Genomic DNA, 27,468 nt, shown 5'->3' with positions numbered 1-27,468 from the left:
AATCCCTTTTGTAGTAGATGACAGATAAAGAGATGAAACCCTTACCTCCCACTTCCACAATCTGGTGCCTAGCAATGTCATAGTATGGGTCATCCCACCGAAGGTGAGTGATAGGTTCAGGCGAACCCTTGGTGTCATCTGCATAAGGAAAAGGAAAAAAAAGAAAATGAAACCACTGTAAAATGAAAATATCACAGAATAACTGAAGGTAGACACATAAGGTGAGAAGGAAGGGGCAGGTGAATCACAGATACAGATAGAGGACTGATGCATAGCATTTGCTTTGTGAGGCTATTAATTAGATGTTTCTGAGCAATTCCATGCAATTTATTTGCCTTGGGTGTATATACACACTACCATGGGGCAATTCCATCATGTCCTATTATATTCCCCCACCACCTTTTTTATTTTTATTTTTTGGCTTAACACGGGTGTCCAAACTTTTTAGACAGTGCTGAGGAGGAGGTAGCAGTTGTGGTGCATGTTGGCACCAACGATGTGGGCAAGTGTAGCCAGGAGGTCCTGGAGGCCAAATTTAGGCTATTAGGTAGAAAGCTAAAAGCCAGGACCTCAAAGGTAGCGTTCTCGGAAGTGCTACCTGTTCCACGCGCAGGGCCACCTAGGCAGGTGCAGATCAGGGGTCTCAATGTGTGGATGAGACGCATTGGTGTAGGGAGGAGGGGTTTAGATTCGTTAGGTACTGGGGAACGTTTTGAGACAAGCAGGGCCTGTACAAGAGGGATGGGCTTCACTTGAACCAGAATGGAACCAGACTGCTGGCGCATAATATTTAAAAGGTGGCAGAGCATCTTTTAAACTGATCCCTGGGAGAAGGCCGACAGGAGCCGAGGGGCATCCGGTTCGGGACTCCTCATCCCTATGGGACGAGGACAGGGAGGTTAGAGAACAACAAGGCAAAGACAAAGTAGGAGAAGAAATTGGGAATGGTAGCATGATGGGATGTGATAGACGGTTTGGCACAATGAGAGGATGCAGGGATAAAGGAACTAATAAGCAGCCATCCTGGGGCATTTCATGTACAAATGCTTTTATGCAAATGCCCAAAGTCTCCGAGCAAAGATGGGAGAACTGGAATGTCTGGTGACTAGGGAAAACATTGATATAGTGGGCACAATGGAAACCTGGTAGAATGCAGAGAACCAGTGGGATACTGCAATCCCAGGCTATAAACTCTACAGGAGGGACAGAGAGGGGCATGCTGGAGGTGGGGTGACTATGTACGTTAAGGAGGGGATAGAATCCAGCAAAGTAGAGATTGAAGGCAGGTCCAACTCCATGGGTTAAATTACCAGGCCTGAGGAGCAGTGTAATACTGGGGGTGTACTATCATCCTCCAGACCAGAAACCTGAAGGGGACCTTGAAATGAGGAAACAGATCAGGGAGGTGTCAAGGAGGGACAGGGTTGTAATCATGGGGGACTTCAATTATCCTCATATTGACTGGGTCAATTTGTGTTCTGGTCACAAAAAGGAGACCGGATTTCTTGACATGAGGAAAGGCGTTAGGGCCTCTTCAGCCTAGAAAAGAGGCGCCTGAGGGGGGACATAATTGAGACATACAAAATTATGCATGGGAAGGATAAAGTGGATAGAGGGATGCTCTTTACACTCTCACATAACACCAGAACAAGCAGACATCCACTAAAATTGAGTGTTGGGAGAGTTAGGACAGACAAAAGGAAATATTTCTTTACTCAGCGCATGGCTGGTCTGGGGAACTCCATGCCACAGGATGTGGTGATGGCATCTGGCCTGGACGCCTTTAAAAGGGGATTGGACAAGTTTCTGGAGGAAAAATCCATTACGGGTTACAAGCCATAATGCATATGTGCAACCTCTTGATTTTAGAAATGGGCTATGTATCAGAATGCCAGATGCAAGGGAGGGCACCAGGATGCAGGTCTCTTGTTATCTGGTTGTGCTCCCTGGGGCATTTGGTGGGCCGCTGTGAGATACAGGAAGCTGGACTAGATGGGCCTATGGCCTGATCCAGTGGGGCTGTTCTTATGTTCTTGGCAGGAGAGCCACATCATCTCTCCGACACTGTGTCGGGGGGCCAGGAAAAAAAAGAATTAATTTACATTTCAAATTTGGATAAATTTACATAAATGAATATATTATAGATAGAACCTACATGAACGAATGAAGGACTTGCAATAGCTCAAGACCTATAAAAGGCCTGCTGCATCACAGATGTGAAACAGCAAGCAGTGAAGAAGCCCTTGTCCCACACAGCTCATGTGAGAGGCCGAACAGCTGGCCATCATGTTGAGAGCAGTTGCATCAGGCCAGCGAAGGCTCCATCAAGTCTATGAAGGGCCAGAGGCTCACTCGAAACTGGGGGCTCCCTGAGGGCCAGACTGGAGGTCCTCGAAGCCTGCAAGTGGCCCCAGGGCCGGGGTTTGGGCACCCCTGGCTTAACACATAGCCTAAAGCTGTGGTTCCCAAACTTTTAGGGAGTGTTACTCCCTAAAGTAAATCTTTGGGTGGGAGGGGCAAGGGCAGTAACACTAAGGGAAACAAAGGGGGTTGCTTTTACTTACTGTGGGCAGAAGCAAGGAACAAGAGGTGCGGGGGGGGGGGCGCACAGCTTCCCAGGGCTTCCCAAATGTTAGAATGGTGAGAAACAGCACACACAAACCTAAAGCAGGTTCGCTCACTGCTTCATAATTTATTAGTTGATATTAATAAAGATATTATTCAGCTTTTGCTTTTGGATTTTTCTCCAATGGACCAACATAGCTACCTACATTTTTTGTTACTGAAAAATAAACAGACTCAAACTCATCACTACAAAAGCTCAAAATCAGCAACTGAAGTAAACTACATGTTGTATATGTCCATATGTTAATAATATGTTCTCCTATATGTACTACACTATTAGGCCCAAAATACTTGTGACAGCAAATAGGTTTTTAAATTTGTTCTTGTTTTTAGAAGATAGGCATAGCATGCAGAAGTGGACCAGAAATTGACCTTTTCCTGTATATTTAAAAGTTAGCTACGCAGGTGGGGAAATCAACCTGAGATGTGGCAAAGGGGTTTAACACATGTATCTTTTCTGCACCCAAAAAATCATGCTCCCAAAGCAATAATTTTTCCCCAAAGACTAATGTTGTAGGAAATGGGTCCCTGCAAGAGTAGATAGGCCCCCTTCCCCATATCCCGTACCCCACCACTTTAACACTTGCAAAAAAAACAAACAAAAAACCTCACCTGATTTGGGAAAAACAGGCACTTCGTCTGGTGGCCAGTTCTTATCATCTAGAGAGGCCAGTTTAAGTTGATTAAGGGATTCATTGGTGTCTTCCAGACTTAAGTCTTCCTGCAGCTCTGGATACTGCTCCATGGCTTCCAAACTTTAGTTGCTCAACTCCTGAGTCTAGAATGAAGACCGCAGAGATTCACAAATCAGTAAGAAAACACACATCTTTTTCCAGTGGCCTTTCCCAAAGCCCCTGCTTTAAAAGCCAAAGATAACTTGCCCAGTAGACTCTTCCCTCGAATCTAAAATGGATGGAGACCTGGGAATAAGGCTTTGGTGCCCAGGGTGCACTGCTTGTTGTACTCCTCTTTTGCATCCCGTGATGATGTAGCCTGGCGGCTTTTCTGTTAGTGGCACTCAACCAAAATGGCAGGGAAATACAACTATGCCAGCCCCTGCATGATATACTAATTGTAACAGCTCCTGTTTTCTGTGCTCCTTTGCAGAGCTGGCAAGAAGCTAACTAGCTTGCTTAGCAAGGCTTTATAGTGGAAGAATTCCCAGATATTACCTCCCCCACTGGCCTATGAGGCTGTCAGCACCAAGAATAACTACTCTTCAGAGCACTAGAAGCAAGATGCTGACAGGAAAATGTTCCAACCCCCTTTCTGCCCTAGGAAATAGCCAGGATGCTGGGAATGTGTCCTACATTATTTCTACACAGAAATCTGTACAATATAAGGAGAAGTCATGAAAAACACCCAAGGATCCTGGAGCTTAAGCAGAATTCAATTACTAGTCCAACACTTATGGACCTTCACTATGAGAATCCGCCACCAGTCACTTGCAGCTGATGACAGTTTCTGCATTTTGGATGAACAATTTAACTTAAATCAGAAATATACTGTGTGAACATCACTTCTGCCTCTAGCAACCTCTCTAGTTGTCAAAATCAGATGGCTAAAGAAGTTATGAAGGCAACTCTATAATGAAACATAAAATGACACAGAATCCTTCAAAAATGACCTTCTAGTTACAATACAGAGAAAGACACTGTGGCCACAACTACAGGCAGCCAACATCAAAATGACCATATAGACAAGGACAAGAAAGGTGTCACTAAAGCTTATTCTTGCTTTATTAAGAGGACCTGGGCATTTCCTCAAAGCTTCACTGAATTCCTGAGCGCTTAGCCAATTTCTGAGCACTGAAGAGGTCTGTGACTTGCACAAGACCTTGTCACAACTCCTTCAAAGTTTACACAGTCTTTAATTGTCCTTGCTCACCAGATGGCTGTGCTCCTATTGCACAGCAAGTCAGATTGCTTTCCTGTAACCAGAGCAAACACGACATATATGGGCAGAAGATCGTCAGGGCAGATCAGAATGTTATTCAGGGTCTGGCAAAGCTACAAAGTCAACTTCAACTATTCTGCTTCTCTCCCAAAGGCTGGAGGAGATCCCTGACCTCATTGAGTACAAGAAACAAGACAATTTGCTCCTCTGAACTATGTGCAAATGCTGAAACCATGCTTAAATTGCAGCCAGCCATCTGCCTTCAGCAATGTACTCTGTTTCTATGGAAACTCTAACCAGCACTGGCAATGACTCACTCCCTTTGAAAAAATTCTAGATTCAGCAGCATGTTCTCACCATTATCTAAAATTGTCTCAAAAAAAAAAACCCTATCCTAAATCCCTGGAAGCAGCAAATGAATGTATACTAAGTGGTTCTTAATATTCTCGAATCACTGAGAGCAAATGGATCATGGGAGTGCTTGATGGGTCTTCAAGTCTGAAGTAGCTGAGCATTTGAGCAAAACAGGAATTTTAACTCTGCCCCGATTGCTTTTGAGAGGTATTTAGAAACTAACTGGTTCAAGAACGCAGCAGTCAGATTGCATGTGGGGAGGATGTTATTCCTGTCCCGCAGAACTCCACTGGTGCTGAAGTTCAATTCAAGATGCTGCTCATTACCTTTAAAGCTGTATGTGCTTTAGGCTTCCAAAACCTTAAAGACTGCCTTTGCCATATGAATCTACCTGTCAAGATCTTTGTTGGAAGCTTTCCTCTTGTGACATCATTAAGTGAGGTCTCACAGGTATGCGCGTAGGTTAGAGCCTTCTCCATAATAGCTCCCTCCAGACATGGAACTCCCTGCCTCAAGAAGTATAGAAGGCCACTTATCTTTTTGCTTTAAAAAAGGTACTCAAGACACACCTGTTCTGCCAGCCAATGAGCTTTTCCTCCATATGCAGCTGGCGGGGGGGGGGGGGAGAGAATGTGCAGTTAATTACTATTTTAAATTACTGAATTTAATTTTGTTTGTTTTATACTTTTGTTAGCCACCTTGAAACTATTTTCTGAAAGGCTATTGAAATGAAAAAACAAACTCATTCACTCCATAAGGCAAAGTTATAGCGAATAATTTTACTAGGGATTAATCACTTCAGCTTCATTTCAACAAAGATGGGTTTTGTTTGTCTAAACTAGATGGTAAAGATGGACGTTACCAAGCTTGCAGAAAGAAGTTGAGGTACAGGCTATTTTGGATGCTGGTGTATGGCAACTCTTTTGTACACTTTGTGGGTGAATTCACACATACATGCTCCTCGCTTTTTTACATGACCATTACAGATGGAACACAGACAGAGCTCTCATGTTAAACAATTTTCAATGGAGGCAGTTCATACTTTCAACAGAGACTCAGATGAGTACATGCATGTATGAATTGGTTCCATGACATAAAATGACGTATCATACCCCATATCTTTCAACTTTATCTGTTTCCCAAATTTGCTATCACACAATTAGCTACGCCGCTAAACAAAACATACTCAATAAAGAATATCTGGTTCATCTTCAAGTACTATTGCACAACATTCAAGGCAAGTTGCAGAACTCAAATTCCAACTGTCAGTACTCAGACTCAAACATAATCTTTGAATTAGATTATCTTCTCTTGCATCCTACATCCAGTTTTTTGAGTTTCTTTTTTCCTTCTTTCCCATATGGCTTTCCCATATACCCCTCACTCGGAATTGCTACTTCCATATGACACTGGTCATTTGGGTGCATTCTTTTCAGAAGGTCTTTTTCTAACCTTCACTTAGCTAACATACCATACACCAATTTGTATCAAATATATATTTTTAAAAAATCAACAAGGGAAAGTGTCTGAACTAGCACAGGGCAATATTGTTCTAGTAAACATCACACCTCAGCTTAGACCCAACCTGTTTAAAAGAGGACTTGAATTCAGAATTACTTCAGACAAAGATGGCATCCTACAAATCAACTGACCTGCAGCCACTTCTCTTGTATTTGTAATTTGTTTTTCAAATATAAGGTTATATAACTTTAAACTTGTTTTGTTGTTTTAATATCTGAACACCTTAAAAATCTATTTTATTAAAAATCTTTAAAAAAATAATATAATGACAACAGAGTATATAATGAAGTATAAACATAGAGCAGAAAAATAAGACTAGTCCTAAAACTGCAGAAGAAGCAGCTCACAAATCTCTGTTGGATCAGCAGAATGTTTACCTATTTCCTTCCCCATTCCAATTTAGGAAAATTAACAAGTCTCGTAAGTAAATCTATTCCATATAAGCCACTTCATAATCTACATTGCCCAGCTCCAGGTTTCCACAGATCAAGTTTCAATAGTACCTAGAAAAATAATTCCCTAAAGATCATAACTGCTAGGTTTGAGAGGATCAATTAACTATGGGTTTAACTTCTTTTAGATTTCATTTTTGTGAGGAAAAAAATACATTTTAAAACAATACTAATGCCAACAAAACAAAACCATTACGAACGGAAATTAAGCTGTATCTCTTTAACTATGGGTTTAGAAGTAATGCCAGGAGCTCAAGTGAGAAAAGCACATTCCCTCATTCTTGCATATTAATTACTCTCACTTATCAACCAATGTCATAGCCCTTGGCACTTCATAGTTGCAATAATTGCCAAATCTACCAAATTTTATCTACATGAAGCATTAGATACTGCACAGAAAGCTAGCCGTTATACTTATCTAAACCAGCAACATTAACAAAACAAGTAGAACAGCTAAGCCCAGGTCCCTCCCTCAGATTCCCTACCCCCAACATGAGCTGCCAATTTAAGAAAAACAGGATGCAGTGCACAACACAATCTGTTGAACTCCAAGGCTTGACTCAGGTGACATGCCTGAAAAATACTAATCTCCCTTGCCAGACATAAACTTGATGCCTCCAAGCTTGCCCTTGATTAATCTACTCTGCAAGGATGAAGACATCACAACAAATTCAGTAATTGGGGAAAAAAATATTTTATACAACAAGCAACAATATGCTTACTACTAATCTCAGAATATTTCTGGCCTATGCTTCGTTTTTTCCAAACGGACCTGAAAGCAGCAGTTTTTAAAAAACACCTCAAGCATTACATTTAAAACAAAGTGCTTAGCTTCAGCTATTCCCATGCCTACCAGAAATATGTTACCAAAAATGTTGTGGCAACCTGTACAAGCTTCTGCTAATACCTCATGGCAGAACTTCCACAAACATGGGTTTCCCTATCATATTTCCAGCTTCAGGATGTTCTTTAGAAGCCAGGCACGACACTCCCTTAAAAGGCTCCATCTTAATTTCCTTTCATGCCAGAGCATCAATGAAACCAAGTACTTCAAATAACAGAGGCTTCCCCCCCCCCCTTGAATAAGTTCTGCCACACTCATGGAGTTTTCATTTTTATTTCCAATTAACTCCCATCTCACTTTCTTCGTCAGAGACCAACATGCCATACAAATCCCACTTTTTGTATCAGATATGAGAGGACTACAGTCTTGCTGACACTCTCATGACTGAACCACAGAGCTTTTTAGACAACAGCCTCAAATATTTATTGGAATACACTGAGCATGGAAGCTTTGCATAAGAGCTCCAATTAAAGTAGGCTCCATTAGACTACCAACATAATTTACAATGGGAACCCTAAAGGCAATAAGTACAGGGAGGGTTCCCTGAGTCACACTCCAAGAAGGCTCCTGTAGCTTTAAGAGTGGCACAAAGTTGCACCAATTCTACCAAGGTGTGCCTTAGTTCTCCTCCCTACAGGTATGCAATTCAAAAGCCTTACCTAGCACAAGTGCCTTTCGAGGCAACTCAGGCAGCTTGCAAAACCCTATGCAAGTTTTCTTGGAAATAAGTAAACATGTTCAAATGAAGAGGTATTTCTAGATAAGCATGCATAGGACTGCTGCCTTATAGAGCAGAGACCTTCAAGCTTTCTCGTGCCATGATCCCAATAAATAAATAAGTAAATAAAGTACAAAACTGAGGATCCACTGTTGATCCTGCCCCCCTTCCCATCCCTGTTACGTCCTCCCAGTACCACTGTAACCAAATATTCTTATTGGAGAGAGCAGAAAAATGTTACCATGAAACCTGGCACTAGTGAAAGCTATTTCAGTGCAATTGCTTAGCATGTGAGCAGGGCTGGGGCACAATCTCCTGGTACCTGAAGGGGCATACCAGTTGCCTCCCCCTTTCCAGTGGTCTTCAAACTTTTTTGTGCCACAACCCCTATATAAGTATGAGGGACCCCACTCAGCCAGCCCCATCACTGTCCACTCCCCAACCCTGTTAAGCCCTCCCAGCACCATTCACTGTAGCCAAATAGTGCTATAGAAAGAGCAGAAAAAGTAACCATGAAGCCTGGCACCAATGAAAGCTATTTTAGCACAGTGGCTAAATCTAGCTGAGTAGACTGCAACACAATCTCCTTGTGTCTGAAGGGATGCACCAGGTGCCTCCCCCTTTACCTGGTGGTGTTCCAGTCCAATAGCTTTCAACCTTTTTTCATAAGTTGCTGCAACCCCACAATTGAGGCTTTGCAACCCCCACTGGTGTCCGGAATCCAAGGCTGAAAAACACTGTTATAGAGAGGAAAGGGGACAGGGCCTTCTCAGCTTCGTGCCAGTGGGAGGAAACAGACAGGAGTCTGAGGTTGGACTTTCCTAGGAGTAAGCTCCACTGAGTATAATGGGAATTACTTCTGAGTAGACAGGCATAGGCTTGGGCTCTCAGGCTGCAATCCTATCCGCACTTTCCTGGGAGTAGGTCCCATTGACTATAATGGGACTTACTTCCGAGTAGACATGCAAAGGATTGGGATTTTAGGCTGCAGTCCTAGCCACGCTTACCTGGGAGTAAGCCCCACTGACTACAAGGTGACTTACTTCTGAGTACAGGACCTTCTCCACACTTTCCTGGGAGTAGGTCCCATTGACTATAATGGGACTTACTTCTGAGTAGACCTGCATAGGATTGTGCTCTCACGCTGTAATCCTAACCACACTTACCTAGGAGTAAGCCCCACTGACTATAATGGGACTGACTTCCAAGTAGACATGCCTAGGCTTGGGCTCTCAGGCTGCAATCCTATCCACTCTTACCTGGAAGTCAACCCCATTGACTATAATGGGACTTACTTCTGAGTAGACAGGCACAGGACCCTCTCCACACTTTCCTGGGAGTAAGCTCCAGTGAACACAACGGGTCCTCCCTGTGAGTAGACCAGCGCAGGACTGGGCTGCGGCTGCAGCTGCAGCACTCTGACGCCTCCCAGGAAGCAGCCCCCTGCTTAGGGCCGGCCCAGTCCGACCCCTCAGAAGGCAGCACTGCGCACGCAGGCCTGCGCCCTCCTCCCACCACAGCCTCCTTCAGAGCAGAGCAGAGCCTGCCGAGAGGGCTTCTACCTTGAGAGCGGGGCGCGCGTCTGCCTCAAGCCAGCGCTGCTCTCATGAGGGAAGGGCTACGCTCGCCACGAACGGCCACCGGCGCTAGGACAGCACGGACGCCCTGCGCTGCTGCTCACTCCTTCCCTCGGCGAAGGCAGCTCCCTCTTCACAAACATCCGCCTTCCAACCGGAAGCCGGACCGGTCACTATGGTAACACGTCCCCGCCTCCTCTCAACGGACACAGCGTGAAGGGGAACCGGAAACGGGTGTCGTACAGGTCCCCACGGAAACATGTCCCCACCTCCTTCCGGCGGAAGAGCGTGTCATAAGAACATAAGAACAGCCCCACTGGATCAGGCCATAGGCCCATCTAGTCCAGCTTCCTGTATCTCACAGCGGCCCCACCAAATGCCCCAGGGAGCACACCAGATAACAAGAGGCCTCATCCTGGTGCCCTCCCTTGCATCTGGCATTCTGACATAGCCCATTTCTAAAATCAGGAGGTTGCGCATACACATCATGGCTTGTACCCCGTAATGGATTTTTCCTCCAGAATGGAAAACCCGTCCGGGCTGCAACCAGGGTCGCCGAGAAGAACGTTCCGCGGTGTTTGGGAACCGCTGTCATGGAGGGGAGCCCCGGCCGGAGTGAGTGGCTCCTCGAGGGGCGGAAGGGGTGGCGGTTACCCCGGCGGCTCCGACTGACTGACTTCTCCTTCGTCTCCTGCAGGTCCCGCCCTGGAGGCGCGCGGCGGCCGGTCCTCCTCCTGTTGCTGCCCGGCGTGGCGCCTCCCGCGGGGCCTGGCGCTGGGCCCCTCCCTGGCTGCGGAGAGCGGGCTGGGGGTCTGGTGCGTGGGCGGCGCCCTGCGGCCCGGGGCTCGGCTGCTCCTCGCTGGGCCACCGCGGCAAGAGGAGCCGGAGACGGCCGCTGCCTTGGCGGTGAGCGGCAGGCAGGTGAAAGTGGGGCATCCTGGAGCAAAGAGAGTCTTGCTTCACCCAGCGTGTCCTTAGCCTGTGGAACCCCTTGCCACAGGATGCCCCTTTCCCCCGCACACAACGCCGGAACCAGGGGGCAGCCACTCCGGTGGAGTGTCTGTGGAACTCCCTGCCACAGGATATGGTGGTATAGAGTGGATGGGGGTGGTCTGTGGAGTGTTTCAAATGGAGTGTCTGTGGAACTCCCTGCCACAGGATACGGTGGTAAAGTGGATAGGGGGAAGCTCTTCCCCCTCTCGCACAACACCAGAACCAGGGGACATCTGCTCAAATGCGTTATCTGTGGAACTCCCTGCCACAGGATATGGTGATGGATAGAGTGGATTTTCCCTCTCACACAGCAGAACCAGGGGGCAGCCACTCAGATGGAGTGTTGAGAGACTGAGGACAGACAAAATAAAACATTTCTTTACCCAACATTGAATGGTCTATGGAGCTCCTTGCCACAGGATGTAGTGGTTGTCCTGGATGCCTTTGAAAGGGGACTGGACAGATTTCTGGAGGAAAATCCCATCCCAGGTTACAAGCTGGTATGTGCAACCTCCTGATTTTAGAAGTAGGCTACCTCAGAAGGCCAGATGCAAGGAAGTGACACCAAGAAGTAGGTATCTTGTTGTCTTGTGTGCTCCCTGAGGCATCTGGTGGGCCACTGGGAGATGCTGGACCAGATGGGCCTTCGGCCTTTTCCAGCGGGGCTCTTCTGATGTTCTTATGATGCCTCCCCAGGTTGCTCTGCCTGCTGCTTCATAGGGTCAGCATGTGCTGTAACTAGAAGCCCGGAGCTCCCTCATTCCCTTTGCATAGGGTGACCAGATACAAAGGGGGACAGAGCACCTATTCCTTTAATCAATGTATACAAGAGAGAATTTTGGCATGTGCAGTTCGACATGGGAGAGTTAAAAAGCTGCATCTACCAAAATTTCCTCTTCTGAACAATGGTTAAAGGTAGAGCACTCTGTCCTACTTGTTTCTGGTAACCCTACCTTTGACCAAAATCTGCTCCTTACCTACAGCAGCCCTGACCCTTTACCTGATCACTAGACCTGCTGCTTTGTCCTCCTATGGCTCTTTCTGGTACCCTTGAGGGCATTTGTTTTCATTTCCACCTGGCTTGGTGCTAATGCTGCACTTGCCTTTTGACTACTGTCTCTTGCTATGTATCTCAGTTTGCATGACCAACCTGTTATGTGGAGAGTGTACTTCAAGGGTGCAGTTTGTACCTCCACTTGTAGTAAAGCAGTCATGTGCCTGCCCCATCACACCTTTCCTTATTCAACATATATCCCATATATGTATTACCTGAGTATTTCTTAACAAGTGGTACTTGAGATGGTGTTTGGTGGTACATACTGGACCCCCAGACCCTTTCTGCATGGCAGCAAGACCAGAAATGCAACACAACAAACAGCAATAGAAGACTAGGCTCAGCAGGCAGGGCTCCAGTGTGTGCTTTTTGCTAACTCAAATAAAACCCTCTTGTTCGCCCTGGGTCTCTTACCGGTGTTTGTTGCATCACATCTGGCCTCCCATCAGAAGTAACTGGCGATGACATAATTGCCAGTTACTCCCAGTGGTACTTCCAATTGGTAGACAATGCACAGTGGAACGACAGGGTAACAAACATTAAGAAATGCTGTATTACCTGTAAGTGCTGAAGACAACGTTTTTATTTATATTTGTCCATGTTACACTGAGAAATAATGGGTGGCCTTGATCAAGTCTACTGAGCAAGAGTTAAATCCTTGATTTTCTACATAGTTTAAGATTGCTGCATACCAGCTCTCTTAAATACCACCCTGTCTGCTTAAAAGGTCACACTGTGTAGAGTGACTACAGTTGTATGGCGTCTGTCATCTGTAATGTCCAGCCATGTACTGAACAAGCATTTTCCACAGAGTAGCTGAGGTGTTACTGCATCAGATACTGAGGGCCCAATCCTATCCAACTTTCCAGCACCAATGTAGCTGTGCCAGAAGGGCATGCATTGCATCCTGCAGTGGGGAGGCAATCACAGAAGTCTCCTAAAGGTAAGTGAATGTTTATTCCTTTACCTCAGGGCTGCAGTGCAACTGTATTGATGCTGGAAAGTTGGATAGAATTGGGTCCTAAGGTGAACAGTCCCCATACTGTTTCAGTTTCCCTGCAGTGTCAAGCAGCCATGGTAGCTGGAGCATATAATCACATTTCACCCTGTTTCTGGCTACTCTCACTTACCTGGGTTGAATTTCTACAATTTTGTTTAGCAACCAGTGACTGTGTTAAAATAGACCAGGTTGGGATGACATGTAATGCAGAAATAAATCTATGATTGGATTTCCCATTTAACAACAACCAAAGCTTAAACAGGTATAGAATGAGGCAGTAGTATTGGGGGGAGGTAGGTTAACCCTTACTAAGAAAGGGTTTGACCCTTAGAACATGAAAAGCCTTACTGGATCAGGCCAAAGGCCTATCTAGTCCCGCCTTCTCTTTCCCACAGTGGCCCACCAGCTACCTTTGGAAAGCCCAGAAGCAGGAGAAAAAGGCAAACAGTACTTCTCTCCCACCATTGCTCCCTTGCAGTTAATATTCAGAGGCATACCGCTGCTAGATTTGGAGTTGGCACATAGTTATCATAACTAGTAGCCATTGATAGACTTGTCCTCCATGAATTTGTCCAATTCTCTTTTAAAGCCATCCAACTAGTGGTCATCATCACATCTTATGGTGACAAAGCCGTCCTTGAGGTATCCCACTTCTATGCTATATAGGGCTTTAAAGGTCATCACCAGCTCCTTGAATCTGGCTCGGAAAGGAATGGGCTACCAATGTAGCTGTCAGATCAATGGCATGGCAGACTCAGCATGCCAAACCCCGGTGACCAACCAAGCTGCTGCGTTCTGCCCTAATTGCAGCTTCTGAACTGTTTTCAAGGGTAGCCCCACATAAAATGCATTACAGTAGTCCAAGCGAGATGTCACTAGGGCATGGACTGGCTTCACCGGATCTGACTGTTTCAAATACGGCCTCAGCACACAATGCTGATTTGCCTTCAGCCATTTTGAATGTGTGACTTGTTTCTCATGTGAAAGAGATGGCTAGCCAATTATTTCGAGAGTTTGCTTATGGGCATTTTAAGGCTTTCTGTAATTGGGACCTTCCTTACTCTCCATTTCAGGCATTATCATCAGCCTGCTGCAAAGGAGCTTCCACTTGCAGCAGTCTAGTCAGCTGGAGGAGGTGAGAAATATGAGGGTAACTTTAAAACCTTCTTTATAGTCCAAGTTCATAATCTGATAAGGTAGATTGTTGGCTTCATTAGCCCAAATCATAATGGGCTATTAATCATAATGGTTAATTAAGGTAAATTAATGCAATCTGGATTTTAATTTATTGATATGCCAGTTGTGTTGAAAGTCTTTGCCATTTGGCAAGTTTAATACTTGTGACCAGTGATCATCTGATTTCTCCCTTATGTGGCCAGATCAATTTTCAACATATAATTATGTGAATAGCTTTTTTTCCTCATACACCTGAAAAATGAATCCAGATGCATACAAAGCAATTAGATTACTGTTTTACTGCATAGCTTGTATTAACTTTCAGTCAAGTGAGCCTAAAGCTGCAGTCCTGAACACACTTACTGAGAAGCAAGTCCTATTGAACACAGGATTCTGCTATAAATCGGTTACTCCTCTGGAATCTTATTACTGAGTGTGTTTTATAACTGGAAGAAGGTCTCTGGACACTTCAAATACTGTCTAGGCTTAATAGAATCCAAAAAGGAAAATAGAAGGATTTAGAGATTGTAGCATGGTAGCCATTGATGGATGGATGCTATTTGATCAATATATTATTTCAGAGCAGTTCCAGAAATTCAAGCTGTCTTTAATGGCAACTAGCTCTCCTTGCTTCCCCCCCCCCCCCGTCACCACTAGGAGTTGATCAATTCTTCTGTGCCTTGTTCTTTTCATCTTGCAACTCTCTTTCATAGTGCTAAAAATATTCAGCAAAAGGGAGGCAAAAACAGGTCAGCAAGTACTGTACAATAAACCCTTGATTTCACAGACTAATGGGGGGGAAGGGATGTCTGTTAATGCTGAAAGTTCTTAAATCCAAATGCGTTGAAGTCAGTGGAGACAGACGCGCACAAAACATGATTTGTTTATAATGGAGCAGATAAAGGGCGCAATCCTAACTTGTGCTGGAACAGGCAAGCCAGGAGGCTTGTGCTGTATCCAGCACAGGATTGTGGCTAGCAGCAGCTTAGACAGAGGCATGGGGAAACTTTTCCCCTTGCCCCTGGGTAAGGGCTGCTGGCACCTATTACTCTCCTTGGACTTGCACCACCTCCTGAAGGCCCTCCATTCTCCTCAGAAACAGGGTTGGGATCCAGCATAACTGCCAGATCCCAGCCCCGCCTCCCTCTCCCTGCCCGCCCACCCCCAGGGCCGCCCATCGCCCTCCGTCCGCTTGCCCAGGAACGCCTCCCTCCCTCCTTCTCCCCGCGCCCCCACGCCTACCTTTCGTCCTTGTGTCAGCTCATCCAAGCCGACACAAAGAGCTGGGGGGAAGCTGGCGCGGAGGCTTCCGACAGCCTCCGCAGGCCAGCACTTCTTGGAGTGCCAGCCTGGTTTCCTCCCAAGGAGCCACAAACGTGCTTTATGGCACGTTTGCGACCCTCCCAGGCCGGCACAAGGGACTTGGGCCAGCATAGGGCGCAGTTTGGATTGCCCCCAAAGTCTGTTGTTTCCAGAATCCAGTAAAATCAAGGGCTGTTGATTAGAGGGTGAACTGTAGATTGACCAGGAAAAGAAATGCTGTGGAGTTAATTTCCTAACATCTTTGGTAATCTTTTGTGGCAGAAGTTGTTATGCAACCCTAACTCCTCCTAAGCAAATTTCTTCTAGTATTGGAGACTCTAAGCCTGCTAGAAAACGTTCTGTGTTTTATAACTATCATTTTATTCATACAGAAATTGATACAGATGTAGTCAAAACTCATATGATTTGTTGTTTAGGATTTATTTACTTATTAGAGCCCAATCCTGTGCTCGGTGGCACGGCTCCATGCCGCCGAGCACAGTTGCAAACGTGCCATAAGGCACGTTTGCGGGGCTCAACGCCGGGTTCCCGCCCGTGCTAGCAGAGTGCCGGCCAGTGCTGGGCTAGCGCCAGGCGGTCACCCAGCTCCCGCAGCTCAACAGTTTCTCAGACCACCGACCAGCGGCAGTGGGGAAGAGGGCGGGGAGGAGGTGTTCCGGGGAGGCCGGCAGGGGCAGAGAGAGGGCAGAGGGAGGCATGCCGAGGGGCGGGTGGGAGGCATGCTGGGTGGAGGGAGGGAGGAGGATCCACGGAGCTCTGCTCCGCAGGATCCAGGGCACTCATGTAGGCCTGCGCGCCCTACACTAGCACCTTTTCATTAAAGTGAGTAGCCCCATTGTGAGGCTGCTTACCTTACTCAGGGGAAGGGGACAAAAGGGGATTCGGCAGCAGCCCTCCTCAGTGCCACCAAGCCTGGGCACTGGGCAGCTCAGGATTGGGCTGTTGGTTGATACCACAATCAATTTTAATTGACAAAACTGGTAAGGGGTTGCAAAGCCCAGTAATTCCACAGATGAAAACTTATTCAGGAGTGAGCCACCTATGCTGGATTAATTTCACAAAATAATGCTGTAATGGAGGAAGAAAAAGAATGGGAATTGGAATATTTTCAGGCACAAGTAGATGAGATAGTGGTCTAAGACAGGGGTTTCCAAACTTTTTGACCAGAGGGCCACATCATATATCTGGCACATTGTTGTGAACCAGAAAAAATAAATAAATTTTAAATATAAAATTTAAGTAAATACATTAGAGATGGAACTTAGATGATTGAATAAATTAATGAATGGGCTCACATTTCCAGGATTTCTCTAAGTACCAACACACATCACAAAATAAAGCACACACTCAAATGGACCCCCATTTCCCCACCTCCAAGTATACTTAAATATACAAGAGTAAATACCTCAGAACCAGCACACTGCAGACTTTGCTCTCTGGCCCACCTCTGATGCAAATTTGGTTGGTGGGGACCAGCAACAGAACCTTTTTGGTATTATTGTCATGCCTGTGGAATGGTTTGCCTGCAGAGATCTATCAGGCCTCCACGTGGTCTGCCTTTAAGTATTCTCCAAATAAAAACCTGTTCCACCTGTCTTTTAATTGATTCTTGCCTGAGGACATGGTTTTTATTGTCGATTTGGATTTTTTTTGTTTTAGATAACACATTGATTTCAGATGATGTGATGACCTGTACTTCTGAATTTCTTTTTAATATTAGGCCAGGAAAGAACACTTATGTCCTTGTCAGCCTTTGGTTCACTACAGCAGTCCTATTTATATCTTGCATAACTAGTAGCTTTGGCAGTCTCTAATACCTGTTTGCTCTAGCACTGTAACATCTGCTCCAGTTCTGTCACCATGTAGTAAATGAGATTGTAATTTTCAAATTGAAAATGCTGCACAACGGGGCGGGTACGTGTGGGCACAGAATTGGTTACGTAGTGATTTATTGTAAGCTGCTTTATGCTTGTTTTTAACAGTGAAAGATAGGATAAAAAAAGAATTAAAATTTTTATGTAGCGTTTGGTATCCTGAAAATTTCTGCTTTGATATTTTTAAAAGACAAGTTTCTAACATTCCTGATTATTAAAAGAGATAGCTAGGGAGTTTTTGTGGTCAGAGAACTGAGTATCAGTTCCCATTGTGGTTTCCTTTTTTCTTCTTCACTGGTACTTCCCGTCCACACCAAACTTTCTTCTTTATTCTTCTCATCCTGGTCTATATTATTATCAAATAAACTAGAAGTATATACCATGTTTTGCAGAATAAGTTAGTGTTGATTTTGACTTTCTTTGGAATTTGTTCAGACAACCATGAGCCCTGTCATAGTGATAGTCTAGTTCACGGGTGTCAAACATAAGGCCTGGGGGCCAGCATGGAAGCTTTTTATCTGGCCGTAGGGCTCTCAGCTGCTGAGCAGTACTGAGGTGTTAACTGCTGAAAGGGCGGCCCGCATGGTAATTGGGCTGTCCCATATCTTGAAATATAATCAAGATTTGTGTATTTTCTCTTCAGTCATTTACAGCTAATGAGTTCCCTAAGTGAAAAAGGGCTTATTTCTCATTTTAACCTGTTTCATGACATCACTTCTTACCTAATGACATCCGGCTCTCAGCAGGCATCATAATGCTGTATGAAACGAGTTTGATACCCCTGGCCTAGTTAGTCTTTGTGAAGATACAACAAACATGTAGTTCTAGCTTCCAGTGCTTCAAAGGGGTAAAAGGTGCCTTTAATCAGTCAGAATATTTGTTTTCCACTTTTCCATTTGAAAAAAGGCAAGAGTGGATTACACTTTAAAAATCTAAACCTATGTATATCACAAGAAAACAAAATAATTGTCATAATATTGAAGGAGAAATATTTAAAAAAATTGGTCAACCAGCAATACAATTTCACTCAATTTAGAAAAAGCTCTCCTAAATATAATTCTGTCTTTACCCTCTTCCTGAAAGTAGGATTATAAACCTAAATGAATTCATTTTGCAATTGGACGGGGGGATTTAGCTGATAAGGTTATAAACCAGCAATTTAATGCTAGTTAAGTTTCCTTTTTTTAGCATGAACAAAAAAACTGGAACAAAACTTTCTGCATTTGAATTCAGAACTTTTTTTTCATAGAATTGAGCTCTAACTGAAGGTATTTTTATTAGCTTGGACTGTTTTGTTTTCTGAAACAAATATGCCAAACCATAGAGAATGGTCCATAGATTGTATGTAAAATTACTGTTCCTTGTTGGTTTCTCCTTAGATCAGGGGTCTCCAAACCCTGGCACAGGGGCCGAATGCAGTCTGCAGCGAGCCTCTATACAGCCTGCGGCCTGCCTCTTGCCCCCTAAAAGCCTCTGGCCAACTTGACTGAACATGACCAGAGCTGTGCTCTAATTGCATCTGGAAGGTGTTCTGAGGGCCAGAGAGACTGAGTAAATGAGCCCACTCATTCATTTATTCATTCATCCAAGTTCCATCTCTTATTTATTTATTTAATTTTTCCCCGGCCCTCAGCACTGCACCAGATATTTCATGCGGCCCTCTGGCCAAAAAGTTTGGAGACCCCTGCTTTAGATGAATACTAAAAATCTAAAAATAGCTTTTCTGGGGAGTTATCCAATAAAATGCTCAATATCCGTAAGCCAATTAGTTCCTGGATCCAACTGAGACCTCATTTATACAGTCTTGCAACCACACAGAAACCCCACATGTACACAGACCCCTGCACGGTGCTTCTAGAGTTTTGTCAGTCTGTGCTCTAAATTTAACCCGATTGGCTACTTATACTTAGCATGGTGTATTTTGCAGCCTGGTGAAGAGAAGCTGGGAGGAAGATGAGGCAAATGTGTCATTAGTGTGCTTCAATGGGCAACTCCACATAGAGGTGTGCTGTCCCATTCCTGCTGGCACTGAATTGCTGTACTGGTTAGCAGAGCCTGATGCCAGTGCTGCCTCCCTGGAAAAGCGTGCACCAGCAAGTGAATCAGATGCAGTTGTTGTTGCAGAGCGGGTGGAACTACAGAAACCGCTGGCAGTTGCCATGACTGAGACCACTGGTGTTGAAGTAGAGGCTTTGGTGCAGCGAGGAGGTGCTTTCTTTGATGGAAATTCAGCCAGTCTTTTTGCAGGTACTGTAATGAGAATCCTTCAAAAGGCTTCTCACCTGTCATTCAGAAGTAAGAATTCTTGTACTTTAAAAGATTCTGACTTTACCAGCTTCTGTTACTGGAAATTGCATGAGGTTTCCCTAAGCAAAGAACTCCATTGCCAAATTATTTTTGCAGTTAGTAAGTTTTGTCTAATGTTCAGTCTAAATCTAGGTTTCTGTTGTAGCAATTTTTTGCTCTTCTTTTCACCTAAGAGGTTTAGACTAAATGGCTTCTTTGTTCAGGAGTTTTGTTTCCTATCTCTAAACAAACCTGCCCAGGCTATCATAAAGCTTTGGTACAAAGGGCTCTTTCATTTTTCCTCAGGTATTGTGATGGAGGGCACTGAAATCACCCCACAGAAGATACAACATGTTTGGAAAACATGCTGCCTATTCTTGTGAATAAATATTGTCCCTATACTATTTTCAATACTCACAGGTCTCTCTTGAATTTATACCTCCTGAGAGGTTTGCTTTCCATTTTCCAGTGCTGGAGACTAAAAACCAAGTCTTACAGCGCAATCCTATGCATGTCTACTCACTCTATTGTGTCCAATACAGCTTACTCCCGGGAAAGCATATACTGTATAGGATTTCAGCCTAAGAGACTGTAAGGCTTGCCCAGGACCACTTGAAGAGACTAGGGCCAAGCCAAGTTTGAGCTCTGAGATGAGCAAAACCCTGAAGGCGTCCAACCCTCAGTTTTTTGGTCTGTATTTGGTTCAACAGTGCTGGGACAATGCCACCCTTTTGAACAATGCTTTGCCATTCTGTCACAACACTGAAGGAGGCAATTTCTCTGAGAAATATTTCTCTGTCATGCCGGAACCTGTGTAATAAAATGTCTGAGGACCTATCTATGCTACAAATATACTGATTTTATACCAGTTTGACTATTATGGCTTCCTCTTCAAAGAAATTCAGGAAATTGTAGTTTAGTGAGGCCAGTGAAACATCACTTCCCAACCATCCTCATGAAGAATAAAAATATTAAGCTAGCTTAACTAGTTTAACTTTGTGCAGACATCCCCTAAACCAGATCTACCTTAACATTTATCTATTCTACATTAATCTAATAGAATCCAAAAACTGCTTCTCTCTTTTCTGATATAGTAACCAGGGGTCTGTCCTCTTAGTGTAACATGCAACTTCCTTTTCCTCCATGTTTTGTTATGCTTGCTGATAAATAGACTTCTCACAGTTGACGCATTCATGAATTTATGTCTTTCAGTGCCTGTATTTCTTGACCCTATCAAATCTATGGCTCTGATGCTGGAACCCGTCAAGCTTCTATGCATTCAGTTTCTCACACACATTTGCATTATCTTTAACATAATTCTATATCCATTTCCCTTTCTTTAAGAATGTTCTTGGGTGGGGAAAAAAGAGGTTAAGTTCACGGTACTGACCTAGTTAAAAACGACACCATTACCACAGCTTTGTGTTTAAACTGATTTGGTTGGCTCTTCTTGCTTTCTAAAACCAATCCCAAAAACCACAAAGCTCATGAAAGATACAGTATATTTCCACACATTTTCATTCATTTCCAAGTATAGTAGTTTTGTAGCAAACCTCTTTAAAAGAACCCCTAATCCATACCAAAGGAATTTTGGAATGCAGAATAGAGCATGTTGTTATGATCCCAAAGTGCCTTTATTTAGAAATAGAGGAAATTGTCCAGCCAGCAAGAACCTTGTAGCAGGCACTAAATTTCTTCTCCCACAACCATCAAAGTAGGATATTGTAAGTCAAGCAAAAGTATATTGCATTATATTTTAACTAAGATTAGTTGTTTTTCAGTTCTCAGGAACACTGCTTTCATGTTTGATGATTCTTTAAGCCTCTCAGCAATCAACCAGATACAGTATCTCTGTTCAACATGAAGGGGTTGGGTGGGGAGGGGGCTGCTGCAGGGAATGAAAACAGAGGAGTCTTACTTTGACATGTCAGTAATGATCTCGTTGCCTTATTAAGGGAACTAACAGTTACTGGTTAAAATCCGCAGGTCACCCCAATGCTTGCAAGATGTTGGAGCAGAAAGCTGGAGCCCGCTGTGTTCCAGTGCTGGATGAGAAGCTAGCAACCAAACAGCCCCTTGAACTGAAAGTTGACCATAAGAAAAAGGATGAAAATGAAGCCCTGCAGTGTGAGTTGATGGAGACCAAGAAACAGAGTGAAGAAAGCCAGACCCTCCTGGGTTTTCCCGTAGTGAAGCATGATGAAGGCCAAGAGGATCCAGTGCCATATCCTCAGGCAGAGCCTCAGGTGAATGAGACCTTGACAGAGGTGGAATCAGTTGGAGCTCCTCCACAACCACCTCAGTGCAGTGCAGTTCGCCTCAGTGTTCGCTTGGCTGAGAAGCTGCAGAAGAAGCAAGTGCAGAGGGCCCAGTCTTGTGCTGAGGAAGTCCCCAGCAGATGTGCCACATCCGCGCCTAGGGAAAGCATGGAGGAACAGGGAAAGAATCCTACATGGAAGGAAGAGCCTCGTAGCCAGGTGTGTGGTGCTTCCCAGCTCAAGGAGGCAGACAGTGTGCGGCGGCACCGGTGTGAGGAGTGTGGTAAAGCCTTCTTGCAACTTTGCCACCTGAAAAAGCATAGCTTTGTACACACTGATCACAAACCTTTCCTGTGCACAGAGTGTGGCAAGAGCTACAGCTCTGAAGAGAGCTTCAAAGCACACATGCTGGGCCACAGAGGGGTGCGGCCTTTTCCCTGCCCCCAGTGCCACAAGACTTATGGCACCAAACGTGACCTACAAGAGCATCAAGTGCTGCATACAGGCCAGCGCCCTTTCGTCTGCCCTGACTGTGGAAAATCTTTCGCCCGCCGACCCTCCCTTCGTATCCATCGCAAAACACACCAGGCTAAGGAGCCGAGCCCTTCTCCCAAACCTGCCTGCAAGTGTGTGATATGTGGCCAACACCTGGCCAACCCTGGGTCACTGCGCAACCATATGCGACTGCACACAGGAGAGCGCCCTTACTCTTGTTCTTACTGTCCTAAATCTTTCCGCCAGCAGGGCAACCTGCGTGGCCATCTAAGGCTGCACACAGGAGAGCGCCCTTATCGGTGCCACTTTTGTGGAGATGCCTTTCCGCAGCGCCCTGAGCTGCGCCGCCACCTGATCGCCCACACAGGTGAGGCCCATCTGTGCACAGTATGCGGGAAGGCACTGCGTGACCCTCACACCCTACGGGCTCATGAGCGCCTGCACACAGGTGAGCGGCCTTTCCGCTGTCAGCTGTGTCCCAAATCCTATCCCCTAGCCACAAAGCTTCGGCGCCACCAAAAAGTCCATCATGGCGACAAGCCCCACCGGTGCAGTATCTGTGGTATGGGCTATGCCCTTCCTCAGAGCTTGCATCGTCATCAACTTGAACACAAAAGAAGTTTAGATAGAGATGTATCTAAGCCTGGCACAAAAGGCCTCCAGGAGTTGCCCAGTTCAGAGCAGTCTGAAGTGCTTCTAGTGCACCCTGTGGACATGACAGTGCCAGGGAACAAAGCAGAACTTCACATCACCAGTGATGGACACTACATTGCTACACAGCAAATCTCCACCAGACACAAGGATGTCATTGAGATAGCTTATTCAGACGCTGAGGAAGAATGCATCATTGTACAGGAGCAGGACTCCCCCAATAACATGTTCATTATCCAGGAAGGGGTGGGGTTCAGCACAGTGGCTGAGGTGGTTGAGGTAGAGGTGGGGACATGATCACTAAACCTTTTGCAGATGGTATTAAAACAACTTTAGAATGTCTGGGTGTGATCTCTGTTTTTATGGGAACCCAGTGCAAGTATCAAAAAAATGCCCACTGGTTTCCTTAGCAGGCCTTGTTTGTCTTCTGATTGACCTTGATTCTGGCTTTATTTCCAATATGTTTCCTTTCATTTTCAAAGCCAATGAGGAAGGGAGGGAAGGCGCAATAAAGGCTTCAGCTATGGATGGAAGAAGTTCATATATTAACTAAGCATCCTTTGACACTGTTATGGCTTCAACTTTGCCAGATGTTGGAACTCAGTCCTTGCTGCAGCTGGGATGGTGGTAAAGCTGTCAGATTCCAGCTTCACAATACAGTCAGCTACACCAAAGGCCATGAGGTCACACACACACACACACACACACACTCTCTCTCTCTCTATGATAGTAAAAAATGTAACTTTATCAGATTATGTGGATGGTTTTTGTGCCAGCCTGACGCATGTGGCACTGCTGTGAGAAATACCCATGCAATCTAGCCAAATACTATGTGTAGTGATTGCATATTTTACTACTGCAATGTGGAGCTCTGACCACACGAAAGCATTTCTTGTGTGATTGTCAAGTCAGCAAGGATGGATGTAGCTTGGAGTCAGTCAACCCTCATTGCAGTCTGGATTAGAATTGTCAACCAGGATTTAAAGTGACAGTCTCGAATAGCTAGTGTGTATTCTTCCTGTTGAAGGAGGCTTGTCCAGATTTGTATGTCTCTGATATTGGCATAGTTGCAAACTCACGTCCCTGAAATCAAAGCTTATCCATGCATGAGGCAAAATATCCATCTCCTGCTTGGGCACGGCACTTGCTCTTGCTGAGCCAGCCTACCTCAGAAATATCTTCTGTGTGCTGGTCTAAGTGCAAGAGAGCGTGTCTTCACAACTTAAGAAACAAATCCACAGAAGGTTGGAAACAAGGTTTTGCAGGCCTTGTGATAAGCTTTTTAATGGATGAATGGTGAGGAGTGACATTGTAGTTGCTGAAGAACATTCATGTGCAATGCTTCTAGAAAAGGAATTACAACAAACTTTTTGTACTCCGAGGAATGCTGGTAAGAAATGCCTGAATGAAAATAATTTTTGAAAGTTGTCCTTTTTGCAGCATGCATTAGCTGGTTCATATGCCAGCCTGATGCTGCTGGATACAATTCACTCAATGTTTTTTAGACCACAGTGTGCCTTTTTCCAAGATGATGTGGATCTAATAGTTCCTTGAGCATAGGAGTATCTACACCATTGCAGCCCTGGATCTGAAGGCCAAAAGCAAGCTGATTACAGAACTGTGTGGGCAGTAAAGGAAAGGGGTCCCTCATTAATATTGTCTCTGACTTCCAGGTAATTACTGGATTGGGCAGAGCCTTTACTCCTTCTCTTTGGCTAGAGGTTCCAAAACTGGGCATCAGAACGCCCTGGAGTGTCACAGTGTGTTTCTGGGGCAGTTGTGGGACCTGTGCAGGCCAAGCCACTTGTCAGCAAGTGTGCAACGCGACATAACTGGAGCACAGCATGGAGGTCTGAAGCAGTGGGCTGCAGAGCTGCAGCAGGGCCCACTCGTACTCCCTGGACTATTTTTCGCTATATTTGAGACTTGGTTTTTGTGTGTGTGTGTTTTTTTTGCATCTGCACACGTGACCTGGAAGTGTTGCTGACAGCACACCAGCACATTATTGAGTCATTGGCACTTCTGGGTCTGGCGTGGATGAGGGCGTCAAGGGCTGGCTGAGTTTGGAAACCACAGTCTTAGGCTATACTTTTACAACATTTTCCTGAGCCCCTCATGATTCTTGTACTATCTGTACAGAGTGGCTGCAGCTGTCTGAGGTCTTGGGCATAGATCTTTCTGTCAGGGCGGGAGGGGAGGATAACCCTTGCTTTCCCGATAGCAGAGTGGCACAGGAGCGTAGGGAGCTAGCACAAGAAGCAGGCGATCCGAAACAGTCGAAGAAGCAGACACAGACTTGTTTGTTGCAGAAGCATGTATTGGTCAAAGAGCAGGCAGAAGAGCAGTCAGTCAAACAGTCCAGAAGTCAGGGATACAGAGAGGCACAGCCACGATTAGCAGTCCAAGTCACAGAACAAACCAGCGGCATGACACGTGGACTCTGTTCTTGCCCCCATATATACTGGGGCCAGCCAATCGCAATGAGCGACATCACAAGACTGCCTTGTGACCCTTTCTGATTGGCTGTCCAGTGGTGCATTGCACCACTCAACCATAGCCTACATGACTGCACACATCCTCCTAGGTCACATGGCTCCCACCTGCAACAGGTGCAGCTGATTGCTGATTACATACTTATAGAGTGCTGCTGTTCCTTTGTTTACATTTCATACCAGGCCTGGACATCAAGGTCCCTCCTGCCACATCCTGGCTTACAAAAATTCAGGGCCTGGGATGCCAAAGGTCTGACACTTTCCTCCAAGCTGCTACCTTAATTAGAACGGTCAAATAAGTGGGTGGAAGGAGGGCTTACCTGACGACAGCGGCAAAGTACCATACCAAGTTTTATACACTCTTCTCCCCTTTGGACTACCTAACTGCTCAGATCTGTAGTTCCTCTTGTTTGTTGTGCCAACCACCTGGAAATCAAGGGGGCAGCAACATGGTTCCATGTGACTTGTAGGTACCAGATGTGCTGAGTGAGCTCATTCTAGATGGTCTCATGTCCTCCTTCAAAATGTGTGGCTTTGCCTCTGGTTACTATCATTGTGACACTTTGGCAACTTGCATAGCTTATCTGTCATATTTTTGCCCCTGCCTTTTAAAAGACACTTGGGGCAGTATATATAGTGTAAATATTATTTTATCCTCACAATGGCCCCAAGAGGCAAAGACTGAAAGATCATGACTGGTCTCAGGTCTAGTATGGTGTGAAGCTATGCAGGGATTTGAACCCAGGTCTCCCGGTCAAAGTCCAACTTTATATTCTCTACCATACTTGAAATCTTGGACATACTCCTCCCCACTCTTTAGTTTTGAATGTCAAAATCAGCTTCCTTGTGGCAACTTTTACTCCTGTAATCTCTAGCAATCCTTACCACATCTGTCTTCAGTCTCCTCACCTTTGTTCCACACACCTAGTGTCTGCAGGGGGGTGGGGGGCATCACAGAGATTCACAATGCAATCATGGAGCTCCACTCAATAGGAACATGTTGCCCTTTCTATATCATCTCCACGTCATGCTCTGAGCGTCATCTGCAGTAGTCATCTTCGTGCTTGCCTGTTCTCTACCCTTTCAAGTACACATAGAAGCATCCAAGCAGTTCCAGAACTGGAAATTGTTCAAAAGTCTCTGCTTTTCCCTATATAATGTGTGTGGGTTCCTGAAACCATGTTCTTGGTTGGAGGAGGGGACTGTGCAATTGCTCTTTGTACAAATGGCCAAAGAGTCATTTTTCAGCTACCCAATGCTAATATTTACTTGCCTGTGGTAGAGATAACAAACATTGACCAGAAAACCAATAGAGAGAAAAGAGCAGGAGAATGGGTTCTGGGATTGGTAGTTCTCCAGTCTCCTGCATGTATGGCAGAGGGGGGGAAATCATGCAACACCAAGTGTGACTTGTATGTAACTGTTATTGGCAGGAGGAAAGAATCTCCAGTCAGAAACGATTACATACTGGAACTATGAAGTCTGGTCTGTGGAGCATTTGATGTACTCCAGAATATTTAGTAAAATAATAAAATCAAGGTCTTGGAATGAACCTTGTGGGAACATCTGGGTGAAATTCCAGCAGCCTCAGGGATTCCTTAAAAGCATGAGCATCACTTTATTTTTAATGAGGGCAGCCACATATGTGCTTAAAGCAACAGTCCTTATTTTATTTCTTAGAGCACAGGGAAGGCCTTTGCTCAGTGCTGGAGTTTATGCTTTAATAAGAACATAAGAACAGCCCCACTGGATCAGCCATAGGCCCATCTAGTCCAGCTTCCTGTATCTCACAGCGGCCCACCAAATGCCCCAGGGAGCACACCAGATAGATAATTTGCATACAGAGATGCTCAGGTTCAATGCATGGTATCTCTAGGTA

At 45.2% G+C, this 27,468-nt stretch overlaps 2 protein-coding genes across 8 annotated transcripts in view; one reads left to right on the top strand and one right to left on the bottom strand.

Annotated features, from left to right (window-relative positions):
- Positions 1–10,122, bottom strand: part of ARHGAP1 (Rho GTPase activating protein 1) — a 37,195-nt gene extending 27,073 nt beyond the window's left edge. The window contains exons 1-3 of one of the 5 annotated variants that reach the window (XM_066634038.1): positions 9,973–10,122; positions 3,238–3,403; positions 46–138 (exon numbers count right to left, since the gene is read on the bottom strand). In XM_066634038.1, coding sequence (XP_066490135.1) covers positions 46–138; positions 3,238–3,370 — 226 coding nt within the window. In that variant the 5' untranslated portion in view covers positions 3,371–3,403; positions 9,973–10,122. Of the gene's footprint in view, positions 1–45; positions 139–3,237; positions 3,404–3,506; positions 3,811–9,267; positions 9,285–9,705; positions 9,915–9,972 lie in introns of those variants that run through there. The other 4 variants (XM_066634030.1, XM_066634059.1, XM_066634048.1 and 1 more) reach the window with 4 other exon arrangements.
- A 193-nt stretch (positions 10,123–10,315) lies between these two features.
- On the top strand, positions 10,316–23,435 carry ZNF408 (zinc finger protein 408). 3 transcript variants are annotated; one of them, XM_066632960.1, is made up of 5 exons: positions 10,498–10,602; positions 10,685–10,893; positions 14,108–14,169; positions 19,335–19,654; positions 21,680–23,435. In XM_066632960.1, exons 1-5 carry the CDS (start codon positions 10,581–10,583, stop codon positions 23,392–23,394), a joined length of 2,328 nt encoding a protein of 775 aa, XP_066489057.1. In that variant the 5' UTR covers positions 10,498–10,580; the 3' UTR covers positions 23,395–23,435. The 3 variants fall into 3 exon arrangements, with proteins under 3 accessions (XP_066489066.1, XP_066489057.1, XP_066489049.1); XM_066632952.1 differs by having other exon boundaries at positions 10,685–10,908; XM_066632969.1 differs by lacking the exon at positions 10,685–10,893 and having other exon boundaries at positions 10,316–10,602.
- Positions 23,436–27,468: the final 4,033 nt, after the last annotated feature.

The sequence above is a fragment of the Tiliqua scincoides genome, chromosome 1 (genome assembly GCF_035046505.1).
Source record: "Tiliqua scincoides isolate rTilSci1 chromosome 1, rTilSci1.hap2, whole genome shotgun sequence".
NCBI lineage: Eukaryota > Metazoa > Chordata > Lepidosauria > Squamata > Scincidae > Tiliqua > Tiliqua scincoides.
The sequence above is the reverse complement of the archived record's forward strand: the minus strand, read 5'-3'. Positions and strand labels throughout refer to the sequence as shown.

Coding starts and splice junctions, on each gene's coding strand:
- ZNF408 (XM_066632952.1), top strand. CDS start 10,581: ATGGAGGGGAGCCCCGGCCGGA. Junction 10,909..14,107: donor TGGCGGTGAGCGGCAGGCAG/GTGAAAGTGGGG, acceptor TCTCCATTTCAG/GCATTATCATCAGCCTGCTG. Junction 14,170..19,334: donor AGTCTAGTCAGCTGGAGGAG/GTGAGAAATATG, acceptor TGTATTTTGCAG/CCTGGTGAAGAGAAGCTGGG.